Raw genomic sequence first — 25,677 nt, 5'->3', positions numbered from 1 at the left:
CTATCAAGGGATCTGCTGTACTACATAACTACAGGTACGTAAATGACGGTTTCGTTGATATGGCGCACCATATAAATAGTACAGGAGGGGTAAGAGGGGTACTTCTGGACCATGTACACAACCATGTAGCTTTTGAGTGTCAGTTACAGACAATAATACGGTCACTGACGGTATCTACTAGGTACACTTCCCCAATTTTGTGTACTTTTTAGGTATTCTATACTGCATCGTCGTACAAAAAAGGGGGGGTTAGGTCGATTGAGTTGATTCGACGTTGTACTTGTACTACCACATCAATGATAGTACCTACCGATATTGAACACCCTCACCTCCCTCGCTTCAATGTTCCTCACTTCCACACTTGCTTTGACTTTCTCACTTCCAAGCTTCCCAACTCGAAGTTCCTCCCTACAACCAATCTACATTGTACCTCTAATCTCCGCTTTACCATCCCACCATTACGTACCTACAATCCATCCCTCGTTCCTCATTCCTCGTTCCTCTTCTTGTCGTCTCACATTTAACATTGAATATTAATCACAGAGCATTGGACCGCTTTCCAAGGTTGCAGCCAAGTACTTGGTAGGTATCATATAGACAATACTTTCCAGTCACACTGAATCCTTGGACAATTCCGGGTATTTCCAATCAACATGGCACCCTTACCAGTAGCCGAAGGCGAAGTGGACTTTAACGCTCCAGGGGCCGGGAAGCCCTGCAAGACCTGGTACAAGATCGTCGGCAGTCTCGAATCTGGCAAGACTCCGCTGGTCACTCTCCACGGCGGGCCCGGCGCCGGCCACGAGTACCTAGAGCCATTAATCGACGTCTACGAGCAACACGGCATCCCCATCGTCTTCTACGACCAGATAGGCTGCGGCCGATCCACACATCTGCGGGAAAAGCCAGGCGACGTCAACTTCTGGACCTTTGACTTGTTCATTAAGGAGCTCGACAACCTGCTCGACCATCTGAAGCTGCGCGATGGCGGCTTCCACCTGTTTGGCCAGAGCTGGGGCGGCATGCTCGGCGGCGCATACGCCGCGCGCAAGCCCCGCGGCCTCAAGAAGCTGATTATAGCCGGTGGGCCCGCCAGTATCCCGCTCCTCGTTAAGGGCTATGATGATCTCTTTGCGCAGCTACCGCCTGATGTGCGCGCTGTCCTCGAAGAGTGCAATAAGCGCGGCGACTACGAAAGTGAGGAGTTCGAGAAGGCCGCTGCGGTCTTCTATTCTCGATATGTATGTCGCATGGACCCACATCCCGAGGGGGTAAAGGCGGCGTTCAAGAACCTAAAGGACGACCCGACTGCATATCTTACTCTGTAAGTGGTCTCTGGAACTGCAGAGAGGGGCTCAACTCCGAATCAAGATCAGCTACTAATGCATCCGTATAGGCAAGGTCCGTCAGAGTTCATCATCATCGGCTCTTTCAAGGATTGGGAAGGCTATCACGATGCGCATAACATCGAAGCCGAGACGCTGCTCATCAATGGGCGGTACGACGAGGCACATGACCTTTGCGTCGAGCCTTGGTTTAGGACTATTCCAAAGGTCAAGTGGATTACGCTTGAGAACTCGAGTCATATGGGACATTATGAAGAGCGTGAACGTTTCAGCAAAATCACAGGCTCTTTCCTTGCGGGCGGGGTGCCTTGAGATGGTGGGTATCATAGATGCCCTTTTGGTTTGTGGTAAAGTATGCGGCTATGAGATTATCCGATGATAGTGAGGAATTTGATGATCACAGGTGATGGAAATTGGAACCGGAGGGAGCAATGGTACTTATACCAAGATGCCTTGCTTACCTAGTAGATATCTAGTAGTTTGCCGAGGGGTTGGTTTATATAATGGTTAGAAGAACAGAAGCACTTCAGGCGCTACCTATCATATAAGGATGCGAGGGGTCTAATGATGGTTATGATGTCAAACTACCAAATAGCAACCCAACTCACTACAACTTAATGTGCCTATCGAAACGATGGAGGGGTGACGTGTCATGCTTTGCCATATGTGTTCCAGAAAGATGACATACGTGCAAGCTACAATGCTAGAGGGGGTTAGGATCCAAGGGAGTGCATGCTGTGATTCCGTAGGTGAAAAGGAGATAGAAGAAAAAGGGAGAGAAAGAGAGAATGCCACAAGGAAATAGGAAGTTACCTATGTTGAAGTTATGGGAGCCGCAGGCCGTACGGATATGAGTGCCTGGTAATAACCTTGGAAGACTTTGGTTAGGAGAAGAGCTTTAGTGGTCTACTCAGCCTGATTTGAGTGATATCTTTTTAGTCCTCATATCATTCGAACCCCCCTGCCAAGACATCACGAATGCTTGGCCCTGCATAGGGTCTGGATGAACTTCAAGGGGTAAATGACTTCCATTCTAAACTTTTGCAAGACAAGAGCATTCGATTTAGCTTCACACGCTTAACCTCTAACATCATATTTGTATCGTTGCCACGTTTCAACCCCCTTAACCAACAAAATCAAGCGAAATGGTCAGCATTTGGGAGAGCAAGTAGCACAGCGTGGACGCAGGTGAGTAATTATTCCCGACCTTCTAGTGTTGTTGAACAAGAATCATTCTAGACGAGATCTAATTCACCAAGATTGGATTTCTTGTGTTCACAGTATACGTATCGATCACGGAAGCATGATTCGGGACATCTCTCCTGTTTCCCCATACGCCTTTACGGAACCAGCTGCCGTCTACCGTCGTGAAACAGTGTAGCTTCGTGCTATGCATGGGTGAGCATCCGATGCTTGCTTGCGTAGGAACGTACTAGGTATGCATTGAGAACGTCTAGAGAATTGTTCTTTCAGTAATAGCTAAGTGCCTCTCGCGTGAGTTCGAACCTTCGCTCTGGCGCAACATTCTCACACGGCGTGATCACTAAGTGCTATGTCGCGCGAACCGTAGCACACGCTAGACGTTTTCGTTCACGGGTGCATATATCCTCCGCCATAACTACGAGATCGTAAGAGTATAGAGAAACCCAAGAGGTATTCAATGGCAAGATCGAACGATATTGAGTCACATAGTAACGTATTTAGCTGCCTATATGCGTTTACATCGTATGGTGAGGATGTCACTTGTCGTAGACAAACGACCCGCGGCCATCGCCGAACTCACTATACCACCACTTGAGACTGCTAGTATGATTCGTACAAACATAAGTAGTGAAGTATGCCCAAATGAGGTTTAATATCCTGCTTTGTTAGGTAGTACGCCTGCAAGTAGTATACCAGAGTGCTCGGATCCAACTACAGGGAGCGGAAGGACACCAGAGTAATGATTTCCACGAGTCTGGGACGCCACATTCTAGTCGATTCTCAGACTAAATTAGGTATGTAATTGCGATGGATTGAGTTCGATTATAGGCTCTTCTACAAGTATCAGTCGCACAAACGAGGACTGTGATACGTGCGAGCCAGACTCTGGGGTTCGTGCTAAGGAGGTACGGGATTCTACGCTACCTATCTTCTTTAGCTTCCGCGACTAATTACTTGCCTTCATCGATTTAGGAATATACATTCTCTTGAAATATCGGTCTAAGTTCCTTCACTTAGCTCTAAAGTGTCGAGTGTAGCTAAGAAAAACAGATACATCAATGCTTAGAAGGGGGAAGTCAAGATCTTTTAGACATGCGTAGTGACTGGGCAGCCCAGAAGAACTGTATCTGCTACCTAGTGGCTATAAAGCTTAGTACTCTCTACAAAAATTACTATAGAAACTTGCTGAAACTTTTAGGTACCGTACTCATGAACCGATGTAGAAGGCTCTCCCTTTTTCAGGGGCTGCGATAAAGCATCGCAACAAAGACAAATGCGTCATCCAGAGTTTAAAATACAACGTTGGCTTATGCTAATGCGTAGCAAGCAACTCCTTATTTAGACACCAAGGCTACTAGTATAGCCCAAGGGCAAAGGTTGACCTTTGTTGCACCCTACAAATGATAATATGTAGCTAGCTCTAGCGCCCAACTCCCAAGGTCTTAATTCGCTGCCGATCCCGTGCCTTCCCGCCCCTTAGTCCACATCAGGGGACTCCAGGTCCTGCCCCTCAGACGTCTCGATCCTAGTCTCTAAATCCTGTTCCTGGTGTCGACTATCCGACTCGGAAGTACTGTGCTGTGCCGCATTATCTTTCGAATCTTCCCCGGATGGCTTCTCCGCCTTGACAGGCTGAACCCGCATCTCCACGCGCAGCAACTGCACCTCGAGAACTGGAGTCCCCGACTTAATCTTTGACTTCAGCATGTCCTGGTCCACGTCGAAGTATAATGCCCAGAATCCACTCTCCTGGACAGCGAAGAACCCTTCCCAACCTGCGAATGTCAATCTCCGATCCTGGCGGGAACAATCAAAGGGGCCAGGTAAGTTAGGTTGCGCCGATGGACGAGGACCAAATTTGAGCTCATAGGTACTGCGGTCAACATAAATCCAGTTCATGATGGGTGGCTCGTCACAAATTGTTGATACGAGTCCCGAATACTTGGTGTCAGGATATGCTAGAAAGTACCCAGCGAATGGATGGCCGAAGACCTGTTCATAATCGTCACCAGTGTCAACATAGAGCTAATATAGACATATATCAGTCTCTATCTTATCTCCTAAGCTCTTTGATAGATTATCAGTTACAGACCTTGTCGCCAGAGAGGACTACACGTCTTCCATCGAGGCTAAGGCTATATTGAGAAGACTTGGGGCATCGCACTATAAGATTGTTCTTTCGACTTCGATGCTCCTTTCTTCTCGAATCCGACTGTATCTGTCGGATGGCTTCCGAAGTGCCCACTACGGAGGAAAAGGCAACGAGAAATGTGAGGGATTGAGACATAGCTGTTATTATGAGTTCCAAGGTTCGCGTCCTACGCTATGATCCAAGCCGTTGAGCATCGTGTTCTTATGTTCCTAAAGGGCTCGTACTTGTGATCGTCAATAACCGAAACGATGTATCGTCGGTAGTACTTGCGCTTGTGCAATGCTATACAGCAGATCTCTCATTAATCTCCTGGCCGCCATCACGCAATAGTATTGATACCCAACCATGGACAGAAGTTTTCGGGAGTAACTGAGCTCTCTGTACAGACCCAATGCCCTAAATATGTGCCTTGCATAAAGGGGGCTTGAGACACCGTAGCAAAGTTAACACTGAATTACACCCAAACACTTCGGACCGTCTTCCGCCTAGCAACGGCCGTCTTGGAACAGTCTCGGCAGTGAAGTGTCATGCATTGCAGGTGCCGAAGTGTAACTTATAAGGGCTCATCTACTACCTGATCATACGACTTATGGGTATGCGCAGTCGTCTCCAGTGCAAGGACGATTCCATTTCGATGCAGTAATTACGAATCCAAACGTCGAACGCAGACGAAAAACACGTTAGGATCTCATGAGCTGGGACTCAACCTTTCACACACTGGATCGCACAGCGCTCAGCTACTGTCCAGAACCTAAATAGTACCTCCTAGGTAAGCCGCGCTTTTGTGCCTCGCCACTGAAACCTCGCATCGTGGGGCTCTATACATAGCTGCTTCTCTATAAGGATGGGCGCCGCGCATAAAGAGAACGGCAGCCCCCCTCATGATGAGCATCTCTGGAGAATCAGACACCCAGAGCTCGCATAAGAGATTCTTTGGTGCTTCAAGGAGGTCACCCGTATCAAGTGACTCATCATCATCTATAAGTTCTTCCAATCCTTCACGCTCGCCCACTCCTCCCCCGCGAAGATCGTCTTGGGGATTTACTCAAAAGAACCCCCGAACAAACCACCCGTCTCCGTCGAAGCCGCCGAGACCCCCCTTAAGAAGGAAGTTGAAGTGGCCGTCGCTGCGATCGCGAGCACAAAATCCCCAAGCAAAAAGCCTACCACACATCACCATGTCTTCCCCGTCAGTGAACCTGCGCCCCCCTGAGTCATGTATACCTAGTACATGATGGATCTCGAGCTAACATAAACGTAGAGCTGGACCTACCACCACCCTCGGGGGCGGACCCGGCACCTCCCTGTCGGGCCCGAATCAGGATAAGAGTACCGTAAAGCACGGTCTTCCCATGCCTGGCCTGTCGGGCAGTGCCAACGGGCCCATTGGTAAGAGCCTACCTATCTCCCTCACTACTCTACCATTACCCCCCCCCCCCCCCCCCCCTTTTTTTTTTTTCTCCCCCTTTTGAGTTCCACCCCTGACAATTACTACTATGATTGACTGTTAACGGATGATAATTACCAGGCAACCTCCTCAAAGGCCCCGTCGACGACGCCGGCAAGCTCAAGGATGCCGCGCTCCTGGTCGGGATCAAGCTCGATCTTGAGGCTGAGGTGCACGCCACGGCCCGCGTCCGCGGCGACATTGTGGTTGGGCTATATTGAGACCGCGTATGGCGACGAGGCGCGGTCTGGTGACGGGGACGTGAGAATGGGCTACCGCGTCGTTTGTCGGGGCCTTGCGTTTTTTCCTGCTGATGGTGGTGATGAGGGCTGTGATAAGGGTGGGATGATGCTGGTGCTGGTATTGGGGCTGAGGGTCTGGGTTGTTGGGCCCAAGGACTGCTTGTTCGCGACTACTACTTGGCTCGTGTGCACACTCGCTTAAGCTACTAAAAGGAGGGTTTGTGTTGTGTTCCAAGGTTGCTGATATACCTACGTACACGTTCTCTGACGATACCTACCTAGTAGGCTATGACACTCCTTTAGCATATTCGGTTTCATTCAAAGCTGACATCTTTCTACTTCGTTTAATGCGTCTGCAGTACCAAGTTCTCAGTGTGTTCGACTACCTTAGTACCGATAGCTGACTCTGGCAGGTGGATGGACGCACGACCCATGATATTCCAAACAATGACACGTTCACAGCTGGCAAATGATGACACAGTTTGCCCAGCTTCGTGTGCAACGTGAAACTACCTAGCTCTAATATGTTAATTAACATTTTCATCAGATATTCTCATGACTAGTAGGATTTTGAATGATAATGTCTTTTGACTCCTGAAGACTGTTAAAACGATAAACTCTTATTCATTGGTATACTCATAATACCTAATGCACCCGGGCTCCGGTCGAAAACACCACGCCGCAAACATGAATATATACAGAAAGACTGTAGTAATGATTACTCGAACATGGAACAGAGGCGCGTCACGAACAGGACAGCAATCTAATTCATGATTGTAGGGTACCTGATCGACAATATATAAAGAGGCTCCTCTTCTCGATTTCAAGTCTCCTTTCAGAAATACTTAGGTAACCATAGAGAACGAGACAGTAAAGCCTACCTACCTATACAGCTACTCATCGTAATATCATTGGCATCACACCTCCCATATATCCTTCTACCCATCAGCAAGAGAATCGAACCGATACGTCGAAGCATCCTCCTACTATCAACCAGCCCAAGCGCTCTTTCCGAGGATAAACAGTTGACCAAAGTATCCCCTCCCCTTCAAACCATTACCACTTAACCCAAGCGACAACCAACCGAGAGCGCCAAGAAAGAAGCAATTATTCGTCAACATGGGTCGCAAAGAAGACATTACCTCTCGGCTCGCTGAGCTGAAGAAAGAGATAAAGACCAAGGAGGACGCCGAGGAGAAGTTGGAGGAGGCCGTGGAGGAGGCGACGACCGAGTCCGAGAAGAAGGACCGAAAGGAGAAGCTCAAGGAGACGAAAGAGGAGCGCGAGAAACTGGAGACAGAGCAAGAGAATCTTGAGACGGAGTTGGCCTCACTATAACTACCTAGTGTTGATGCTTAGGCGCGTATTATGGCTGCGGTCGGAGGAGGTACGGTTTGTGGAGGGCGCTCGGGGGGGTAGGGTAGGTTAGGTTAGAGCAGGGCGGCTAGAGAGAAGAGATGAGGTTTTTTTTACACCTCAAGAATTATATGCAGCTTGATGAACCAAGCGCAAGCACAGAGACTTAGCTAGACGTGGATACCTAGATACGAAGAGATCCCCGTTTTTTCCTTTTTCTTTTTCAGAGACTTAGCTAGACCTTGATAAGCCAATCACACGCCTAGAGATCTTCTTAGATGTAGATAGATATCTACCTCAAGAGTTTCAACACCTTGAGGAATATCTATTAAAACAGCGCATTTGCCTACCTATGGGCAGTAGTGGCCTTTTATACCCCGCGATGGTGCTGTGATGGTCCTTGTGTAGTTGCTGTATGATGCGACAACTAGACATTATGTGATTTGACCAGCATGAAATACACATAGCTCGTGGAACTGCCAGTTGTGGTTTGTAGGGCATGTGGCCTTGCTTGTTCGCTTGCCCTACTAGGAGGGTGAGGTCCCGATGAGCCAGGTATATGTGCAACCAAAGTAGAAGATATGTTCGTATTTATGCGGGTCCGAATAGCTTCAATGTTTGAATAATCAAAATAAATGTTTAGTTGAAATAATTCAACTAATTCTTGAATGATGTTGAAGGATGTGTGTAGCTCAGGGAGTCCACGTGACCTTCTTCCCCTATAGCTCGGTACTACTAGTAGTAAATACCAACCGCTATGAAAAGCACAGCTTAATTCCATTAAATTAATTCCATTAATAAATTAATTATTTTGAGATTCTTATTCTCCGACATGATACCTGCATTAGCACGTAATCAGAAATCTGACAACTGACTTCTACTTGGCGTTCAGCGCCTAGAATTCATACCCGATCTGATTGATCATTTTACTATGCAGTAAACATGCAATTTTCGAAACAGGTTTTCATTTCAACGAATCATTAGCACTTCAATTCAATTACCATGGTCGTTGAGGCTGAAGTTGTTTCGTTGTAATTGGCTCAGCCCAGACCGAAGGCGCCGGAATGCGAATATGATGTAGTATCGTTCGATGGTCCCACACCAAGTCAGACCATCATCGCTTCATCGCTTCATCCCTAGCGTGAATAGGCGCAACTCCACGACGGGCCTCGACGGGCTATGACGGGACACGACGGGAAGCAAGGGATTATTTTCCTACTTGTTGCTAGTTGGCATTGAATATAAAGATGATATTTCCAAAGGTTCTAAGTACTAGGTAATTTTTGTTTTTAGGTATCATTCAGCATCAGCACCACCATCAGCATTGATTTTCCAAGTTCAATCTAATAAATAAATATCACAACATCCATCTCAGGGGTAACTCTAGATCTAAACGAATCTCGAATCTCGCATTAACAACCAACTCCACATTTATTCACAATGGGGCCTTTAGGACGTCCTAGACAGCATATTGATCGAAAAGATCTATACACCAACCTCGAAGCCCGAATTCAATATCTCCACACATTTATTGACTTCAGTTCCAGTACGTTGGCTCAATTCCCCACCAACTACTTTGTCACTGTATCATCATCACTAACCCAACCCAGATGATATCGAAGCGCTCATCTCAGGCGCCAAATACATAAAACAGCTTATTCCAGCTATTGTCAACATTGTGTACCATAAACTACTACAATATGACATCACAGCCCGTGCTCTAGAGACTAGGAGCACAAGTTACGATGGCCCAGTCGATGAGAATCTCGACGACAACAGCCCCCAAATCTTACATCGCAAGATGTTCTTAAGAGCCTACCTGGCAAAGCTCTGCTCAGACCCGAGCACGATGGAGTTCTGGGAATATCTGGACAAGGTCGGGTAAGCATCACCTATATTTCTATACCTAGGTATCCATCCATCCATCCATCTTCTAACAAGGGACCCTAGTATGATGCACACCGGACGAGGACGCGAGCACCCCCTGCACGTCGAGTACGTGCACATCGGCGCCTGTCTCGCCTTCATCCAGGACACGATGACGGAAGCCCTGCTTTCGCACCCGCGTCTAAAGATGGACAAGAAGATCGCGCTGGTCAGGGCGCTCGGAAAGGTCATCTGGGTGCAGAACGACCTGTTCGCCAAGTGGTACGTCCGCGACGGCGACGAGTACGCCGAAGAAATGGAGAAGCAGCACGTCGAGCCCGAAGGGTTCCTGCACGGAAAGAAGATATTGGAGGATATCGAGGAGGGCCTGCCTTCCTCCCCGACCTGCCCGTTTACCGGAGTTTCGCAAGCGGCTAAGGCTGAGGCGTGTACTGGATGCGGTGATAAGGCGGACAAGGAGCACGGGTGCTCATCAAGCATACCCGTGCGATCACATGTTGAGACGCATTGAAATACCACTGGCGACTTCAACTCGGTAACATAGGAAAATCCCAGGAGGATTGGTCGAAATCGCATAACTAAGGTGGCGGCGTTAAGGGACGGCGGGCTCGAGGATTATCTGGGTATCATTATACAGGCGTACATATAAGTGTGTCCAGGTAGTTGGGCACACATCATCGCATATAAGACTTCGATCTGTATAGCCAAGTCGTCAAAAAGAATAAAAGAAATGAATGAAATGGCCAAGTTTCAATTAGAAAATCTATCAACATATGAGATTTTAAATGCTAACAAGTAGGTAGGAAGCCGTTGATACATCTGGGAATGAAACCCATAACTGAACATAGAAGAGGGGTTAAAGGGGGTAGGTGAGTAAGTAGGTATATCTGGTACAAAAGACATCAAGGAGACAATACATGATAATATCCATGCCATGAAAGAGCGAGAGTGAGGGTGTGATATACCCGCCAGAGCATTACCACATTCATTACCTGCCATCCATCTGGCATCGCATCCCATATCGTACCATTCAGACCCAGTCGCTTTTCCAATCCGCCATCATACAGCCATTCACACCGGAAACTTACCACCATCAAGTATAGGCATACGTAACCATGCAATTATGCAACAGCAACAACCTCCTCCGTCTTGGTCGTCATCGTAGTAGTACTCGTCCTCGGGAACCAGCCCCACCGCTCCTTAGCCGGTGCAATCCAATCCCGCTTCGCCGTCTCCTTCTTCTCGACATCGAGGCTCCAGGCCGCCGCCCCAACATTGTACATTACCTCCTTATCCTTCTTCGCATCCACAGCCACCCACTTCTCCACCGGCTGCACCGTCAACCCGCCGTACCGCCGCGCCAACCGCTCATACAGCGTCTTCACGGTCCGCGCCCCCTCCGGCCGAGCCGCCCATCCGCAGCGCCGAAGGCCATCGAGGTGGAAGTCCGCCGCCGCGCGCAGCCTCTCCTTCTCCCCTCCTCCTCCTGTCCCACCACCCCTACGATAATCATCCAAGTCCCTCAAAACACCCACATGTATCCTCGCCGCGTCCCTCCTCCGCCCCCCCGCCAGCAGCAGCACCGACAACTTGTCCGCGAAAGCGAGGGCGTAGGGGTCGGCGCCGCCGCGCGACTGCCGCACGTTGTAGTACAGGATGTCGGCGAGGGCGGCGGCGCTGTCGGCGTGCAAGGCGCCGACGTGCGCGTCGATGAGGAGGTGTCCGATTTGCAGGACGAGGAGCGGGGACCAGCTGCGCTGGACTTCGCGGGAGCGCCAGAGGGAGGTTAGGAGGGTCTGTTGGGTGTGTTAGCGGATTGTTAGGACTTTATAATCGGGGGGATGAGGGTTTGGTAGAACGAAAGAGTAGTGGTGGTGGGAGAAAGGAAAAAGAAAGACTTTACCTCCAGCTCCCCATAATTCTGCTGATCCCCAAGCAGCGCAACAAGCCTCGACAGATCCTCAAACCGCAAGCTCACAAGATCCACCCCCGCCTCGCGGAACGCCGCGAACACCGTCTCCAACACCACCCGGCTCGTCGCCAGCATCGCCTCCCTCGCCGCCGCGTCCGCCGCTTTCCAGCCGGGGACCCCGCGGCCCGCGAGCAGCTCGGCCAGCTTGTACCCCACGACGCCGCACCGCTGGTGGTGGTAGAAGCGCTGCGCGCTCGCGAAGCGGAAGCCGCACTTGGCGACGGCGAGTGCGCGCGCGAGGTCCTCCTCCTTCTTCTTCACCGCCACCGTCACGGCGGCGTTGACGGCTCTGACGGCCGCCAGCGCAAAGTCGACCGTCGTGGGCCCGGCGAGCTCGGCCAGCAGCGCGAGGTAGAAGCCGAAGGCCGCGTTCTTGTCGTTGGCGGAGGAGCCGAGGATCTCGGCGTGCCGCGAGCTGAAGACGGCGAAGATCTTCCGGTCGAGCGCGGCGACGAAGGCGGTGCGCCCGCGGAGGACCCAGAGGCTGCGCAGGCGCGCGGTGTGCTCGAGGACGAGCTCGGTGCTGGTTGCGGAGACGTACTGCGCGTACAGGAGCGTCTCGAGCAGCAGGTCCGCCATGAGCTGGTTTTGGCTCGGTTTCCCGTTTGCGTGGCGCAGGCCCTCCTCGAGCGCGACAAGGAAGACGAGGGAGGCTTTGGTGGTAAGCTTCGGGTCGAGCTTGATGGTGATTTGTTGCTCGGAGATGTCGAAGCCGGGGAAGAGGATCAGGACTTGGAGTTGCCGGAGCAGTTCGTGGCCCGAGGGCTCGAGCTTCGCGGTCTTGTAGAGGGTGGAGAGGGTGAGCGCGGCTTGGTAGAGGTCCATGGCGACGGTGGCGGTGCTGATGATCTTGATGGCGCTATCGCGGAGGAGGTTGACGATGGTGGTGCGTGATTTTTCGGTGTTGAGTTTGCTGTGTATTAGTACTAACTCCTGAAGCTTTAGAAGAGTCGTCTCGTGCCACCAGCCAACCTGGAGCTTGAAATGCTCGTAGGTCTCCGAGCATACGGCGATGGCACGCTCCACCGTCGACGTCTCAGTCTTCTTACCGCTCGTGATGATGGTAACGTAGAGCGTAGACAGCCTCTTCTTGTAAGTCTGGACCTTTGTCTCCGTGAGCGTCGTCACCGTCTTAGCCTTCGTGATGACCTCTTCGTAGATCGTCACGGACTCGAGGTGGTGTTCCTCGCTCTTCTCGCAGATCTCTGCGAGCGCGATTAGGGCCGTCAGGTACATGGCAACCGAGACCCCGAAGACCGCCCTGACCGTCTCGCGGTACTCGACCGTGAGCTTGTAGAGCACCGAGAACCCCGCCTTCGCATGGAACTCGAGGACGTACCGGTACTTCTCGTACACTAGCTTCGCGAACTCTTCCGAGATCGCGCTTTCGTGGTGGTGCTTCGTGATGGTTTCCCACAGTACGACGCAGAGCTTCTGGAGATCGGACCAGCGCCCTTCTTCGCGGTAGAACTGGATCACGATGCCCGCGGCGTTGAACGCATCTTGGTGGCATACACCGCTGCGGGTGTGGACAGTCACTATCTCAGCATAGTAATCGTACGCCTCTTTGGAACCGAGGAGCTGATACGTAGACGCTAGTTGGTACAGGACATCGATGGTCAACTTGTGCGTTGCCCCAACGTGCTTGCGATAGTGTTGAAGGAGCTGTACGTATATCTCGATAATCTTCTGGTGGCGATGGTACTCCCTGTAGAATGATACGAGGTTCGCGGTGATTTCGCTAAGTGCTAAGTCATCCGCCTTCAAGGATGAAAGGCAGGCCCCCCAGACGCGAACGTAAATCTGCTCTGCCCGGTCGAATTTCCTCTGGCGGTGGTAGCATAGGGCAAGGCGGGTGGCAGTCGTTACAGTCTCGGAGATGTAGCTGCCTTCAAGCGTAAGTTTGCTGTCGACGGTGAGAACACCCTTCCACACGAGTTCTAGTGACTGTCGAAGGACGGCTTCGGCTTCGGACCACCGCTCGAGTTTTAGGTGAAGGTTGACCAAGGCTAAGGAAGCCTTGAAGAAGCGGTGATCGACTTTGCCAGACTTCGCTCGCGTGTAGGTAGTCTCATAGACCTCCCGCGTGATGGTCTCTGTCTCTGTCATTGTAGTGGTTACTTCCGTGGTCGTCTCAGTTATTTCCTCCACGACCTCAGTGATAGTAGTCGAGGTTTCTGATGCCTCTTCAGTCTCAATCATCTTGTGCTCTTTAAACCACCCCCATGCTCGCTTGAGGATCGAGATAGACACGCAGAGGAGTCCAAACTGTCGGAATAGTACAGAAAACTCCTTGAGCCGGAGCACTACTGCCTTGGACTCGAACGAGCGATGTTCGTACTCGGCCCAGACGCAGACCATGATATTACAAGCCTCACTTTCGCGCTTGAGGCGGCGCAAGAAGTGGATATACTCCAGCGCAATATTGAGCAGTATGAGCTGCAGCTCCACAGTTGCATTTTGACGGCAAGCAGTGCAGACACGGCTCCAAAGGGCAACGTAGAGTCTCTCCGCATAGAGGAACTCGTGCCGGGATTCGTACGTCTTGGCCAGACTTAGTATAATGGTCAACCGCAACTCATCAGTCAAATCCATTTCCTCGGTCGCTTCCAGGAGAAGCTCGTCGTACTGGTCCTTGCTTTCTTGGACCTGCCCCTTCTTCAGGACGACCTTCATCCCGGCCAGTTCCCTGGCGATGCCGCGCTCTTGTTTGGATCCGCGGCCGAAGCGGGTGATGATCAGCTCGTGGTATTCCTTGAGAACGACGGCGGCCATGTGCTCCTCTTGAATGTCTCGATAGAGCTTCACGAGTGCTTCATACCAGCGGATGACGTGGTCGGAATGCGCGCCGTATTGGCCTTTGCACACCTCGATGTAGAAGCGGATCATCTCTTCGCGGTGGGTGACGATAGTGGTCCGCTTAGTGTAGGTGATCTCCTGGGTGCAGGTCAGGAAGACAGATGTGCAGGTAACGACTAGCGGGCTGAATTTGTAGAGAATCTTCTGTCCAATAGTCGAAGCTCGATAGAAGAAGTCGGCGGCTTTGATCACCTCCGACTGCGTTCTGTATAGAGTACCAATGACGATGAGGCTTTGCAGAACCGTACGATTCTTCTCTCCAAAGCATGCGGTTCGAACCTTTAGCGCGAGTTCGTGTAGATTGATAGCCTTTGTCAGGGGCTGCATCTGCCAGCTGGACCATTCCAGCATTACGAAAAAGGTGGAATCAGGAAGGATGTCCTTGAAATGTGGCGACAGCGTCAAATCACCCTTTGCGTTGATGAGGGAGGAATGCTGGATGTGAGTGACCCAGTAGCGTACAGCGTATTGCATGGCAGGATGAGTTTCGAACGCTTGGTCAACGATTTCTGGGCTCATAATTTCAAACGATGGCTCGCATGGCTGGGTCAGTGTGTGTCTGGCGAATAACAGCAGTGTCATAGCTAGCAGTCGATGCGCATCTCTCAGAGATATTAGTGACGAGCCACAAAGCCCCTGGGTATAGCCTCGCACGACGCTGTGTTTGAAGCGGACGTAGCCCTTGTGCTCAACTAGGAGCCCTTTAGCCGCAGTCAACACTTTGCGTAGGTTGACTTTCGTTGAAACTGTCCGCTTTGTCACATCGACGCCCAATAAGTATTCAGCTTCCACGACTTGCAGCGGCCGCTCAGCTGCCAACATGAACGTCAAGAGATGGCTAATATGCCCATCCTTCAAGTTGACTTTTCCGAAAAGCTCCTTGAGGAGGCTCTCGTGGTTCTTGTTGGAGTCCGGCTTGATGCCCTCGACCAGCTGCTTGAACGAATCAAACTTAACGTCAGTGTTAAGAATTTGAAGGGACAAGTAGGCAAACAGGAACGAGCCTCTCGCGCGAGATACTAGGAGGCTGAGAAGCTCATGTTGTTTTGCTTCACTCTGGGAGGCGTAGACGCTGCGCTTCGCAAGACCACGTATTAGGTAGAGCTGGATATCGTCGTGCACATGTTCGGGCGTGATGACAAGATGTCTGCAGCCAGGCTGGCCGAGGTGTGAAAGAGGGCGAGAGAATGTGATAGCCCGGATCTTGGACAAGTTCTTGACGCTTTGGTGGATGCGTTTGTATAGCTCAAGAGCAGTCACATCTCCACCGACCACCTCATCTAGTCCGTCGACGATGATAGCAAGGCTTATCCCCTTGCCATTGACTGTGGCTAAGCCTGAGTCGAACACGGACCATAGATGTGATTCAAGTTCCTTCTCTTCAAGCCCGCCCTTGTGCGTGGAAATAATTGACGACAACTGCTCGAATAGGCGGGTGTCACCAATGTTAATATCGAGAAGTTGGGAGAGCAGGCTCTTCAGCAAGGCGACGGTAGTTGATTTCTCTGGGTAATCAACATCTGTAACATGTTAGCTTAGACCAGCCAGCTAGTACTACTACCATAGAAAAGGCAATAACAGAAACACTCACCAAATGTGTATGAAAGAGTCCGGTGCTTTTGGTCGAAATGGCCAATCGGTCTCTCTAATTGATCTCTCGCCCAGGCTGCCAGCATACTCTTGCCACAGCCGGGGTTTCCTGTGACAGCGAGGACCTTCTCGCCCCTTTCCAGAAAGTCCACCAAGTCATCTTCTAGCCACTCACAGGTTCCTTCAACACGACGCTTCTTATCCTCGATGCGTCCGTACAGGTATGACTTGGCGAAGGTCTGAGTCGCGTTCAGTTCTCGGTGCAGCGATGCGACATCGTTTGCGGAATAGTTTTTGCCGAGCTTATAACCCCATATCGTGGACACAAGTCGCTCTCGCTTGACGCATATTTCGTCTAATTGGCTTCCGAACTCTCGGTCAAAGTCAATGGTCACGGAGTTCTTGGAGAGACGGCTGATACGTTGGTAGTAGAATACTGTAATGTCTCCTAGGAGGTGGACGAGGTCAATGATGACTTCACCTAGGGCGGACGCAGTACCCTCGCTTAGTATGAACAAGGACCGAAGCTCTAGGGTATTCGCGAGAAGTTGGCCGAGCTCGTACAGAGCGTTGAATGTTGGTTCTAGAGCTTGAGCTTGCTCACAGCCAAGCTAGGTAGGAACATTAGTGATGATATACCAGGAGATCTCAGGCTGGTCTTACCTCAAGGAGAAGATAGCAGCTTGCCAATGCCGTGTCTCGGATCGTTATGCTGTCGACGACGAAATCTTTCACAGCAGTCGTAAACTCGTCGATCTGGAGGCCGAAGAACTCGGCCTCCTTCAACACTAGATCCCACACACTCCCTCTTTTGGGCATGTGGATGATACGCTCGTCAGCGATGTACCCCAAGTAGGCTTGGAGATCAATCCGCTTGAGGTAGGCATCGTCTACGTCGTCCAGCTCATGGACTAGTCTTGACCTAACCCTTTTAGCAGTCTCGATTGTACGAGTAACTTGGATACCTGTAGATGATCTGGATTCGGAGTGGTTGGTAGTGCGGACGACTGAACTGCTAGTGTTGACCTCGTTTGAAGAGGTCACGGTAGTTTGCTTCACTGGCTCCAAAGCCGCATGGTTGCCATTCACTAGAGAAGGCATGGTCAAGTCTGTCTTTGATTCTTCCGCGGAGAGATGTGAGTGAGCAGAGGAAAGAGACCTGCGATTCCGCAGACCTACACGTCGTCAGTAAATAGTCAAGTTGAGTATGAGTATGCTTTTCTCGAGGCTTACTTTGCGGCAGTTTACGAAACATGAGTTGTCTTCCTACATCTAACATAGGGGATTTACAAGATGCTTTTGCGGGATGGGCTGTCCTCTTAAAAACTTGGAACAACCCCCTTCAAGGCTGTCACAGATAGAATCTAGTACTCAGCTAATCCAACATACCATCCGCCGAAGGTCAGGGATCCCGTCTCAATATCTGCTATAGAGTCTGTAAGGTCATATGAAACTCAGTTGCTAATTTCCACAGACAGCATGGGCTCAAGGACGGCGATTGTAAAGTATCAACTGTCGCCGTGGCAGCGCCGGCACGTCCGACAGGGCTGTGAATGTTTCTTTATGATATCACTAGCAACACGGCGACATCCCAATTCGACATCTTGGCCGTACGCCATAGGCAGATATGGCCAATTCTGGTAGTCAGACAACTGCCGCGATAGAACGTGGCGCCCACGTTGCTAGCTGAATAGATTCGAGACCATGCCACCTTACACTAACGGCATGATTCGAGATGGCCGCATACATTCTTTCGGCTGGGGAATCCTGGACTCCTTTCCATGATGCCGTTCGATTCTGTAAGGGTATGTAGGTTGCAGCTGATGATCAACGGGTCAGCTCGTTTCATTTCGGGGTACTAAAAACGGCGACGGCTATAACCACACTCTAGAACGATCAAAGCTGTACTACCCTTGCTACCGACGACTTACTCGCAGTGTACAGCTTGGGGAGTGACATTGGTTTTCTGATTGGTTCATAAAAGAGAGACTCAACGCTGGCTTGGCATATCAATGAACGACAGATGGGAGAAGGAAGCTTCATTAAGATGAGGAAGATGAAGTCCTACATACGCCTCAGGCCCGCAACAGCCACTTTGACAGTCGCATTATCATGCTACACTCCACCTACAACGGCTGAATATGATTTCCCATACGCCATGCATAGGGCGTGCATAATAATGAGTGTGAGTATTAATCACCGACGCATTTACGATTTAACGTATTAGACCCGGAACCGGACCAGACTCAGATGTGGACCACCTTAATTCTTTAGTTACCTAGGATACCTAAACCTCCCCAAAACCTCCCCAAAACAACACTAAACAACAACAATACCAAATCACTTCAAAAATTCATAACGCCACAAATCTCTCCTTAAACTAAACGAAACTTTACGAATGCGTTTATCATATCGAAATATACGAATATAAAAAATAAAAAAAAGATCCGACGCCGACTCATCGAGATACGACTTTTATACTGTTTAGTTACATAAAACCTACTATGTATACGTACATATTGTCAAATTTCGAACCGCGCAACCGATGCACCTAATTCTTAATATGATATTTATATTTAAACTGAGATAATATATCATATTATTAAATTATATCAAATTTAATAAAGGTTTGGCGGCGTAATAATTATTTGAAGTGATTTGGTATTGCTGTTGTTTTGAGGTGGTCCGGATCTGGGTCTGGTCCAGTTCTAGGTCTAATACGTTAATCGGTATTCTTTTTTTCTTCCTTTTTTCTTCCCTTTTTGGCTTATTGAAGCCCGGTTTTCCAATTAGTGAAGCCCGGATTGTGTCAATCCTCATAACTCGATAGATACCGGCCGCTAGATGACCCGTGTTGCGACCGTAGCTGAAAAAAGTAAGTCAAAGTATTGATTCTGCCGTAATAGGGGCCGCGTCATGGGGAGCATCGTTGGATTGGCAGGAAATAGCAAACTGATGCTGAGGTTACTAGGTACCTAGGTACGTGTATGTTCGGGTTTGCATGCGTGCAGCGTGCCAGTGTACATCACTGGGGCGTACTGCCAGATTCTTGAAGGTGTCTGGAGTTGCCCAAGTTGAGACAGATCCGCGCTGAAACTCCTCTCCTAGATTTTCTGGACAAAACTAGGCTGTTGGGAAACCTCTTCCAGTAACACTTCTCGTTACTTGTTGGCTCATTAAAAAAAATTGTTGGATAAAATCATCGTGACGTTCATGTAACGCTCTATTCTATCAACCATGTCTAGCTGTCTACCTGATATCTATGCCTTTTTAGATTCGCACCCCCATCGCCGGAAGAACCTGGTTTCAACAGCTGGAAATACCATCCGTTGGTGCATTCAGAGAGCAACCGCAACCTCTATCCTTTAAATCTATTTGGCCCACTTCATAACTCCGGGGTTGGCCGGGTCGTTTTCGACATACTGGCAGGTGCGGGATGTATCCCACAGCGAGGCCATAAAAGAGCGCTCGTCGCAGTGGTAAAGTTCTCCAAGAAGCGGCTTGATAGCATTCGTGGCCTCCTCTGCGTAGTAGAAGGGTATGCGGCTAACAACAAGTTAGTATAATGGGTACGAAGCCATATCTGGGACACCAAGTTCGTTTAGACTTACGAGAACAAATGGTGAACAACGTGGGTGTCGATGATGCCGTGGAAGACGTGACGACCAATGAAGCCAAAGTCACGGTCGACAGTTGCGAGGGCTCCAGCCACGAAAGTCCAGCGCTCGCCATCGTAGTGAGGGACATCTTTATGAGTATGGTGAAGGTACGTGATGGCAACTACAACAATGTCAGTCGTCTGAATCATACGATCATATGAAGCCGCACTTACCCAGCCAGTGGTTGATCCAGAAATACGGAACACCATACAGTAGGAACACTGTCTGCCAATCGAGAGCGAGCGATGCGTAATACAAAGCGGCGCACACAAGTCCTAGGCCGATGTCGGAAATAAGGATGTAGATGGCTTCCTGGGGGCGGAAGACTCCGCTCCAAGGGTCGAAGTGGCTGCGTCTCCACCACTTAGCATTCTTGTTCTGCATGCTATCATCGCCAGCAGTTGCGTTCAAGAGCAGATAAATTTGCCATCCTCCTAGTTGCTGGCCTAGCAAGCGAAAAAGATTCACAATAGGCGCATCTTCAAAGACATCAAGGTCGACAAACGAGCTTAGCGCGTTGCCTACTGATCGGACGAGGTAGGAGGGACTGGTCTTGGGCACGAAGGCCATATCCTTCTGCATGTGTCCGGTGAAGCGGTGGTGGCGGGCGTGAGAGAACTTCCAGGAGAAGAACGGCACAAGTAGCAGAGAATGCAAGACCCAACCAACAACATCATTCAGGTTTCGGTGGAGTGAGAAAGCGCCGTGGCCGCACTCATGCGCCAAGATCCAGATCCCAACGCCGACAAGGCCCTGAATGAAGCCGTACACAACCCACAAACTAGTACGGTAGACTGGGTTGTCCACCGACGGGATGTAGGTCAATGCCCCATATGTGAGGGCGGCAGCCATGGCCAAGTCGCGTACAACGTAAGACATCGACCTCCATGCTGACGGTTGGAAGCAATGAGGTGGGATAGTCTTCCGAATGGTGTTGATATCAGGGAACACTGGCTCCTTGGCTTCCACTTTCTGAGTTTGTATGTAAGTATTGAGCTTTTCTCCCCTCAGTTTTTTCTTCATTTTTTTCATTACTCACCAGATGAACTGAACGAGACCTCGCGGTAGGTGCCTCGAGCTGGGTAGTAACTGTCGACATGACGACAGATTGCAATCTAGGACGTCCAAGGTAACCAGAATATTACAATTGGAAGACTAACCTGTCTCTAGGTCCTATTTTTAAATACGAAGAAAAGGACGAAAGCACTTGAGCTCTCTTCAAAGTTCGAAATCACACCCAGTGTTTTCAGCGTTTGCAAAAGAAGCAGAAATTTTCATCTGAAGGGGTTTTATTAGATACCTACCCTTCAACCCTGAATCACGCTAGGGCCTTTGAGGAAAAGGGAGAAAGAAAAAAAAGGGAAAAGGGGTCGCTTGATACCCTAGGTACCTAGCAAATTCACAACGCTCCACTATAGCTCTAACGAATTTACACGTGGGGGTCTGGAACACCCATAGTATGGTCATCTTCGTTGAGAAAAAGAGCCTCAACGTTCTCAAAAAGGTACTTTGTAACTTTCTCTAACACTATAGGGGTCCTGGGGTTCGGGTCTTGGAAGCGGGTCTCTTCCTACCTAGTAGTCTTTACCTACCTAGGTATTGTACCTAGGTCCTAGGGTAGTCTAGTTCGTCCCCTAGCACGGTTCAAATGTTGGTTTACATCTATGGATAACTCAATCTCACTAAACCAAAACAGATAACTTTCCTTTTCGGGTACAAGGAGATTTCAACAAGCCAACCCTGTTTTACTATACTAACGCAAGTACCTACCCTACCTAGGTAGGTACAATGGTACTACGAGTCTGGCCAATGATACTAAAGTTGCTTACCATAAGAGTGGGTATATCACCGGTGGCCCCTGACAAGTTACAACAACAACATTATTATTACTACATACTAACTACATCCTATGGTAGTAATTACCACGAAACTAGATTTTCTAGAAAACTCAAAAAATAAAGCTAAAACCTTTACTTAGGTAGGCACCCTAGGTATGCAAGATCAAACCTTCAATCTTTTTGCCTTTCCACATGGCATGTTTCGCTCAACATACATAGGTACATAATAATATGTACTCTTAAATGTCTATGTATCTAGACATCTAGACATGCATCTACTGTCCACACACTTTCTAGACCCCGATTTGTACCTATTACCTATGTATGTAACTAGTGTATTTCCAAAACCGATAACTACTGATATTAATAGATGGGAAAGTGCGATAGATGCACGGACGGAGATCTACATGGTACAAAGCATGTTTTTCGATTCATTCCATTGGCCTACTTGTTCTTATCTTACCTAACTAAATCAACATCAATTCTTCTAATATCCCAGATTTCACTCTCGCTCCTTTTTGTTACGGCCTGGTATCATATGTAAATTATTTCCCATCTCACTGCCCTGTCGATCTCTTATCACTATTGCCTTACCACCAAAAGAGCTAGGTAAGTCATGCCGATCTATACTTTGCCACCAATCACAATACCTTGACTACCTAGGTAGTCATTCCAACGCCCAACTAGCAAATCACTGTGCTAAAATAGAGCCATTCGATGCATGATACCATAGGCAATACACCCGATCTATATTACACGTGTTAGTGCGTATAAACATAGTAGCGCTGGAGATCAGCATGAATCATGAGGTCCCCTGTAAGTGTGTTCAACCTTGATAGCCAATTAGATTATGACAGTACCTAATAACATGTTGAGGCATAATCACTATTAGGTACCATACCCCTATTATGCTCATTCGTGATCAGAAACGGGAGATCTAACTATGTCGATAAGGTCCAAGCCTACGTACTGAGATTCCACCATCTGAAACTAGTAGGATTCTAGAAAACCCCTACATCTTGCTCGCTTCGCTTTTAAATAATTACGCCTGGCACTTTTAAGCACGGAAGTCTATACTACCTTAACCTAGATACATACTAGGTAGGTACTATGTAGGTAAGTACTAGGTAGTGTATACCTAAAACGAATAGCCGGGCACACTACACATTGAACCCTACAACCTTCACAAGCATTCAAGTCAGTTTGCCTACCGGAATTTACCGCTAATGGGGCTAGGATGCTTGTCTCGGTATATCCATTCTCTTACGATGCAATTATTTTATTTCGCTCACCGCCTTGGTTTCCAAAATGGATCAAGACCGCTGAAGACGGGTATTCGCATATTGATGCTAATTCTGGTCCAAATTCTATCCAGTGCCCAGAAGAAACCCACAGGGCAGAAGAAAAGAACAAAATCATTAGTGTAGCGGGCAAGTTTTGCCCCAGATTTTGGCATACTCGCTTCAGCCGTGAAGCCCAATCCCCCCATAGTTCAGGCCTAAGCGGGACTTCTTGTGTTTCTGTACACAGCGCGCTAGCCTAGGAAGAGATTCTCACGGCATTACTTTGAGTGAAAGTGGTACGTAAACAATTATGAGAGGTTGTTATAGGATATCTCAAGATATATCTGATGTCGTGGGCTGATTCCATTTCCACTTTGTTCGAATAGACGCGTCTTTGACAGCAATTATATCCCACCAAATTCGATTTTGGCCTTCCATTTGGTACCGCCATGTCCTCCACGTGGAGGCAACTCCCGAGAAATACGTAGGATTTCGTCCCCGGCAAGTGAATCAAAGAGAGGATCAGACCTTGACGGGCTTGTGAACAAGAACTTCAATGTCGCCTGTGGTCTCCTTCTGTAAAGGTTTAGAAGCCATGATATTACTTCATCCATCTCATAAGCTCTGCTCGAGGGCTGAGAGAAGCGTCGAAGACCGTCGATGACAAGCAAGACAATGACCTTACTAGGAAGACTGAGAATAAGCTTCTCAAATGCGTCGAAAATACTCTTAAGGTCCTGCCTGTTGATTTTCTTCAGACATTTTTCCAGCGTATGAGCATCAAACTGCGTGTAAGTATCGACTAGCGTTAGGAACAAGCTCAGCACAAGCTGCGCTACGTTCCCATACTCGTCCAGCTGATGACGCGCGCAGAAGAAAGCCAGAGGTATCACAGTTGCGTCATTGATTGGTTGTTCACATAATTCTAGGGCGCTCTGTATGACTTTGGCGGCCACAAACGACGTCTCATTGTTTGCTGAACGGTCCGCGCCTCCTTCTAGCAACATTATGGAGGGCTGGTCGAGTACGAGCCAGGCAAGCAAACGCGGGTTTCCAAGAAGTGCTGTGATGCGTTCTTGGTCCAACTCATCTCGCAATAAGCGGCCACGGATTTTCATCAAGGATGTGCAGTCATCTCCTACAACTGACGGATTATAATTGCACTGCGTCAAAATTTGTTCGCGAACGCTGTCCGCATACAGAATTGCTTGTCGCGGATCAGGCGTACCGTGTCTGCCTGTCTTCAGCATTGCTTCCCCTATTTCAAATATTAGTTCGTAAGGCCGTTGTAGGTATGACGAAAATAGAGGGTCTCCACACAGGTTTGTTCGAGCATCAACCCTACGCTCTCGAGCACACCGGCTCTTGCATATCTCTCTCTATCCCATCCACTTTTCGAAAGTTTGTGTTCAAGAAACTGCAGTTCTGTGACCGTCTGTTGTTGGAATTGGCGGGTCTCCATATTTCGAATGAGAGACGCATGCTTCTCGAATCGACTCTCGGCGATCTTAACGTCAGCAATGTGCTCTTTCAGTCTCTCTGGGAAGCGTTTGGGGTTGAAGCCCATCTTCAAGGTAGTTACTGAAAAAAAAAGGTATCAACAGCTTGTTACCCATTATACGAGTGCTGAAGGAGATGAGACTTGATAACACTTAGACTTACAAGCCCTCGATTCCGAAAACCACGACAAGAGGAGTTTCATCAGTCGGAAGATACTTGCGTGAAGCGAAGAGTTGAATGCGTGTAGGTCCTTGTTCTTGCGGTACATGTCGATATACGGTGCATGTTGATTAATGATGAACGGTATATCTTCTAATGCTCGGTAGACATCTTCTCCGTACATGTGCGATTGCTGGAGGGCCGTGAAGACCATCTTGAGGCCTCCACGCAGTGTCACCGCACACATGAACTCTTCAGGCACAAGAGCACAAAGCGTCGCGCCAACCCCGGCGTATTCGCAGAGCTTCGAGTAAGCCCTTTTCAACCTTCCAGAGATGCCGGTAAGCGTTTTCTCGCTAGTCGCGAGCCCGTCGAGCACATCACAGGCTGCCATAAGTGAGGTTTCAACTGTGCTCCAACTTCCATTTGTTTCCATGTCTAAATTGGGCAGCTTGCGCTTCTTGCAGTATGAATTCGCTGCTTCGATGAGCTCATCGCGAGCGGCAAAGCAACTAACGTACAACTCATCGTAGTTGCTATGACATATTTAGTGAAAATCACTCAAGAGGCAGAACTGCATATATTACAAGTCAGATTCCGCAGTCTCAACTATCCACTCACTGCCCCTATAAATTATGCCAGAACCAGGGGTTGCATATAGAGACTCATGGGCCGACCCGTCAAGCGATCGAACCATATACTCTGTGACTTCGTTCTGTTTAGCGGATGATTTCGGGTCAACTTGCGCCATTCTTCATTAGCAGCCAACAGATCTAACACAGAGAATAAGTTTGCTATCTGGAATTGGGAATCTGTAGAGATAGAAAGTAGAGGGCCGTGATGTCGGTCGTGCTACCAGGCTCCATTGACCCCTCAAATACGGGTTGGTATTGGAGGGTAGTATTTGAATCTGCCTGTAAGGCAACTAGGGCGCCTCCCTCTTATTTTAAGGCTGCCCAGATGGTTATAGAAGATGACTCTCGGGCTGCCTGGGCTGACACCTACGGTCATGCTACAAGCGTCCATAGTATGCACAAAAGATCAAACAACTACCTACCTATTCAGGCGATGCAGAAAAGACTAAAAATAGCCAGTCGAAATTTTGTGAACCTGATTGGCTGACAACCTTGGAATCAAAGGCATGTTGGGACATGGAAATCACTACGATGTTACCAACAGTTATA

The 25,677-nt window shown here is 49.1% G+C and overlaps 7 protein-coding genes across 7 annotated transcripts; 3 read left to right on the top strand and 4 right to left on the bottom strand.

Annotated features, from left to right (window-relative positions):
- Positions 1 to 124: 124 nt before the first annotated feature.
- Positions 125 to 1,968, top strand: GGS25DRAFT_500068 (proline-specific peptidase). The gene is made up of 2 exons (XM_049261822.1): positions 125 to 1,324; positions 1,397 to 1,968. The coding sequence occupies exons 1-2, from the start codon at positions 654 to 656 to the stop codon at positions 1,656 to 1,658; spliced, it is 933 nt and encodes a 310-aa protein (XP_049114850.1). The 5' UTR covers positions 125 to 653; the 3' UTR covers positions 1,659 to 1,968.
- A 2,057-nt stretch (positions 1,969 to 4,025) lies between these two features.
- GGS25DRAFT_523856 (uncharacterized protein) lies at positions 4,026 to 4,836 on the bottom strand (the record flags this gene model as incomplete). The annotated part of the gene is made up of 2 exons (XM_049264501.1): positions 4,026 to 4,574; positions 4,642 to 4,836. 2 exons carry the CDS (start codon positions 4,834 to 4,836, stop codon positions 4,026 to 4,028), a joined length of 744 nt encoding a protein of 247 aa, XP_049114849.1.
- A 749-nt stretch (positions 4,837 to 5,585) lies between these two features.
- Positions 5,586 to 6,369, top strand: GGS25DRAFT_523855 (uncharacterized protein; the record flags this gene model as incomplete). Its single annotated transcript, XM_049264500.1, has 3 exons — positions 5,586 to 5,890; positions 5,963 to 6,090; positions 6,230 to 6,369. 3 exons carry the CDS (start codon positions 5,586 to 5,588, stop codon positions 6,367 to 6,369), a joined length of 573 nt encoding a protein of 190 aa, XP_049114848.1.
- A 2,213-nt stretch (positions 6,370 to 8,582) lies between these two features.
- GGS25DRAFT_500065 (Protoglobin-domain-containing protein) lies at positions 8,583 to 10,396 on the top strand. Its single transcript, XM_049261821.1, has 3 exons — positions 8,583 to 9,292; positions 9,357 to 9,627; positions 9,697 to 10,396. Exons 1-3 carry the CDS (start codon positions 9,187 to 9,189, stop codon positions 10,142 to 10,144), a joined length of 825 nt encoding a protein of 274 aa, XP_049114847.1. The 5' UTR covers positions 8,583 to 9,186; the 3' UTR covers positions 10,145 to 10,396.
- Positions 10,397 to 10,481: 85 nt separating this feature from the next.
- Positions 10,482 to 17,584, bottom strand: GGS25DRAFT_377437 (uncharacterized protein). The gene is made up of 5 exons (XM_049258235.1): positions 17,288 to 17,584; positions 16,718 to 17,229; positions 16,056 to 16,665; positions 11,537 to 15,984; positions 10,482 to 11,429 (listed from the first exon to the last, which is right to left on the bottom strand). The coding sequence occupies exons 1-5, from the start codon at positions 17,331 to 17,333 to the stop codon at positions 10,755 to 10,757; spliced, it is 6,291 nt and encodes a 2,096-aa protein (XP_049114846.1). The 5' UTR covers positions 17,334 to 17,584; the 3' UTR covers positions 10,482 to 10,754.
- A 1,841-nt stretch (positions 17,585 to 19,425) lies between these two features.
- On the bottom strand, positions 19,426 to 20,812 carry GGS25DRAFT_523851 (fatty acid desaturase-domain-containing protein; the record flags this gene model as incomplete). The annotated part of the gene is made up of 4 exons (XM_049264499.1): positions 19,426 to 19,600; positions 19,666 to 19,834; positions 19,887 to 20,685; positions 20,753 to 20,812. 4 exons carry the CDS (start codon positions 20,810 to 20,812, stop codon positions 19,426 to 19,428), a joined length of 1,203 nt encoding a protein of 400 aa, XP_049114845.1.
- Positions 20,813 to 23,166: 2,354 nt separating this feature from the next.
- Positions 23,167 to 25,444, bottom strand: GGS25DRAFT_376795 (uncharacterized protein). Its single transcript, XM_049258233.1, has 4 exons — positions 25,081 to 25,444; positions 24,497 to 25,029; positions 24,155 to 24,415; positions 23,167 to 24,092 (listed from the first exon to the last, which is right to left on the bottom strand). The coding sequence occupies exons 1-4, from the start codon at positions 25,242 to 25,244 to the stop codon at positions 23,239 to 23,241; spliced, it is 1,812 nt and encodes a 603-aa protein (XP_049114844.1). The 5' UTR covers positions 25,245 to 25,444; the 3' UTR covers positions 23,167 to 23,238.
- Positions 25,445 to 25,677: the final 233 nt, after the last annotated feature.

The sequence above is a fragment of the Hypoxylon fragiforme genome (assembly GCF_022984875.1).
Source record: "Hypoxylon fragiforme strain CBS 206.31 chromosome Unknown GGS25scaffold_7, whole genome shotgun sequence".
Lineage (NCBI taxonomy): Eukaryota > Fungi > Ascomycota > Sordariomycetes > Xylariales > Hypoxylaceae > Hypoxylon > Hypoxylon fragiforme.
Note: the sequence above shows the minus strand (reverse complement) of the source record. Positions and strands in the feature narration are given on the sequence as shown.

Bases quoted from the DNA above. Each gene is read 5' to 3' on its own strand.
- GGS25DRAFT_500068 (XM_049261822.1), top strand. From the start codon at position 654: ATGGCACCCTTACCAGTAGCCGAAGGCGAAGTGGACTTTAACGCTCCA. The intron at 1,325-1,396 runs GTAAGTGGTCTC...GCATCCGTATAG, and splicing joins CCGACTGCATATCTTACTCT to GCAAGGTCCGTCAGAGTTCA.
- GGS25DRAFT_500065 (XM_049261821.1), top strand. From the start codon at position 9,187: ATGGGGCCTTTAGGACGTCCTAGACAGCATATTGATCGAAAAGATCTA. The intron at 9,293-9,356 runs GTACGTTGGCTC...AACCCAACCCAG, and splicing joins ATTTATTGACTTCAGTTCCA to ATGATATCGAAGCGCTCATC. The intron at 9,628-9,696 runs GTAAGCATCACC...AAGGGACCCTAG, and splicing joins GAATATCTGGACAAGGTCGG to TATGATGCACACCGGACGAG.
- GGS25DRAFT_377437 (XM_049258235.1), bottom strand. From the start codon at position 17,333: ATGTTAGATGTAGGAAGACAACTCATGTTTCGTAAACTGCCGCAAA. The intron at 17,230-17,287 runs GTAAGCCTCGAG...GACGACGTGTAG, and splicing joins GTTTCGTAAACTGCCGCAAA to GTCTGCGGAATCGCAGGTCT. The intron at 11,430-11,536 runs GTAAAGTCTTTC...CACACCCAACAG, and splicing joins AGAATTATGGGGAGCTGGAG to ACCCTCCTAACCTCCCTCTG.
- GGS25DRAFT_376795 (XM_049258233.1), bottom strand. From the start codon at position 25,244: ATGGCGCAAGTTGACCCGAAATCATCCGCTAAACAGAACGAAGTCACA. The intron at 24,416-24,496 runs GTAAGTCTAAGT...TTTTTTTTTCAG, and splicing joins GTTTTCGGAATCGAGGGCTT to TAACTACCTTGAAGATGGGC. The intron at 24,093-24,154 runs GTGTGGAGACCC...TATTTGAAATAG, and splicing joins GTTGATGCTCGAACAAACCT to GGGAAGCAATGCTGAAGACA.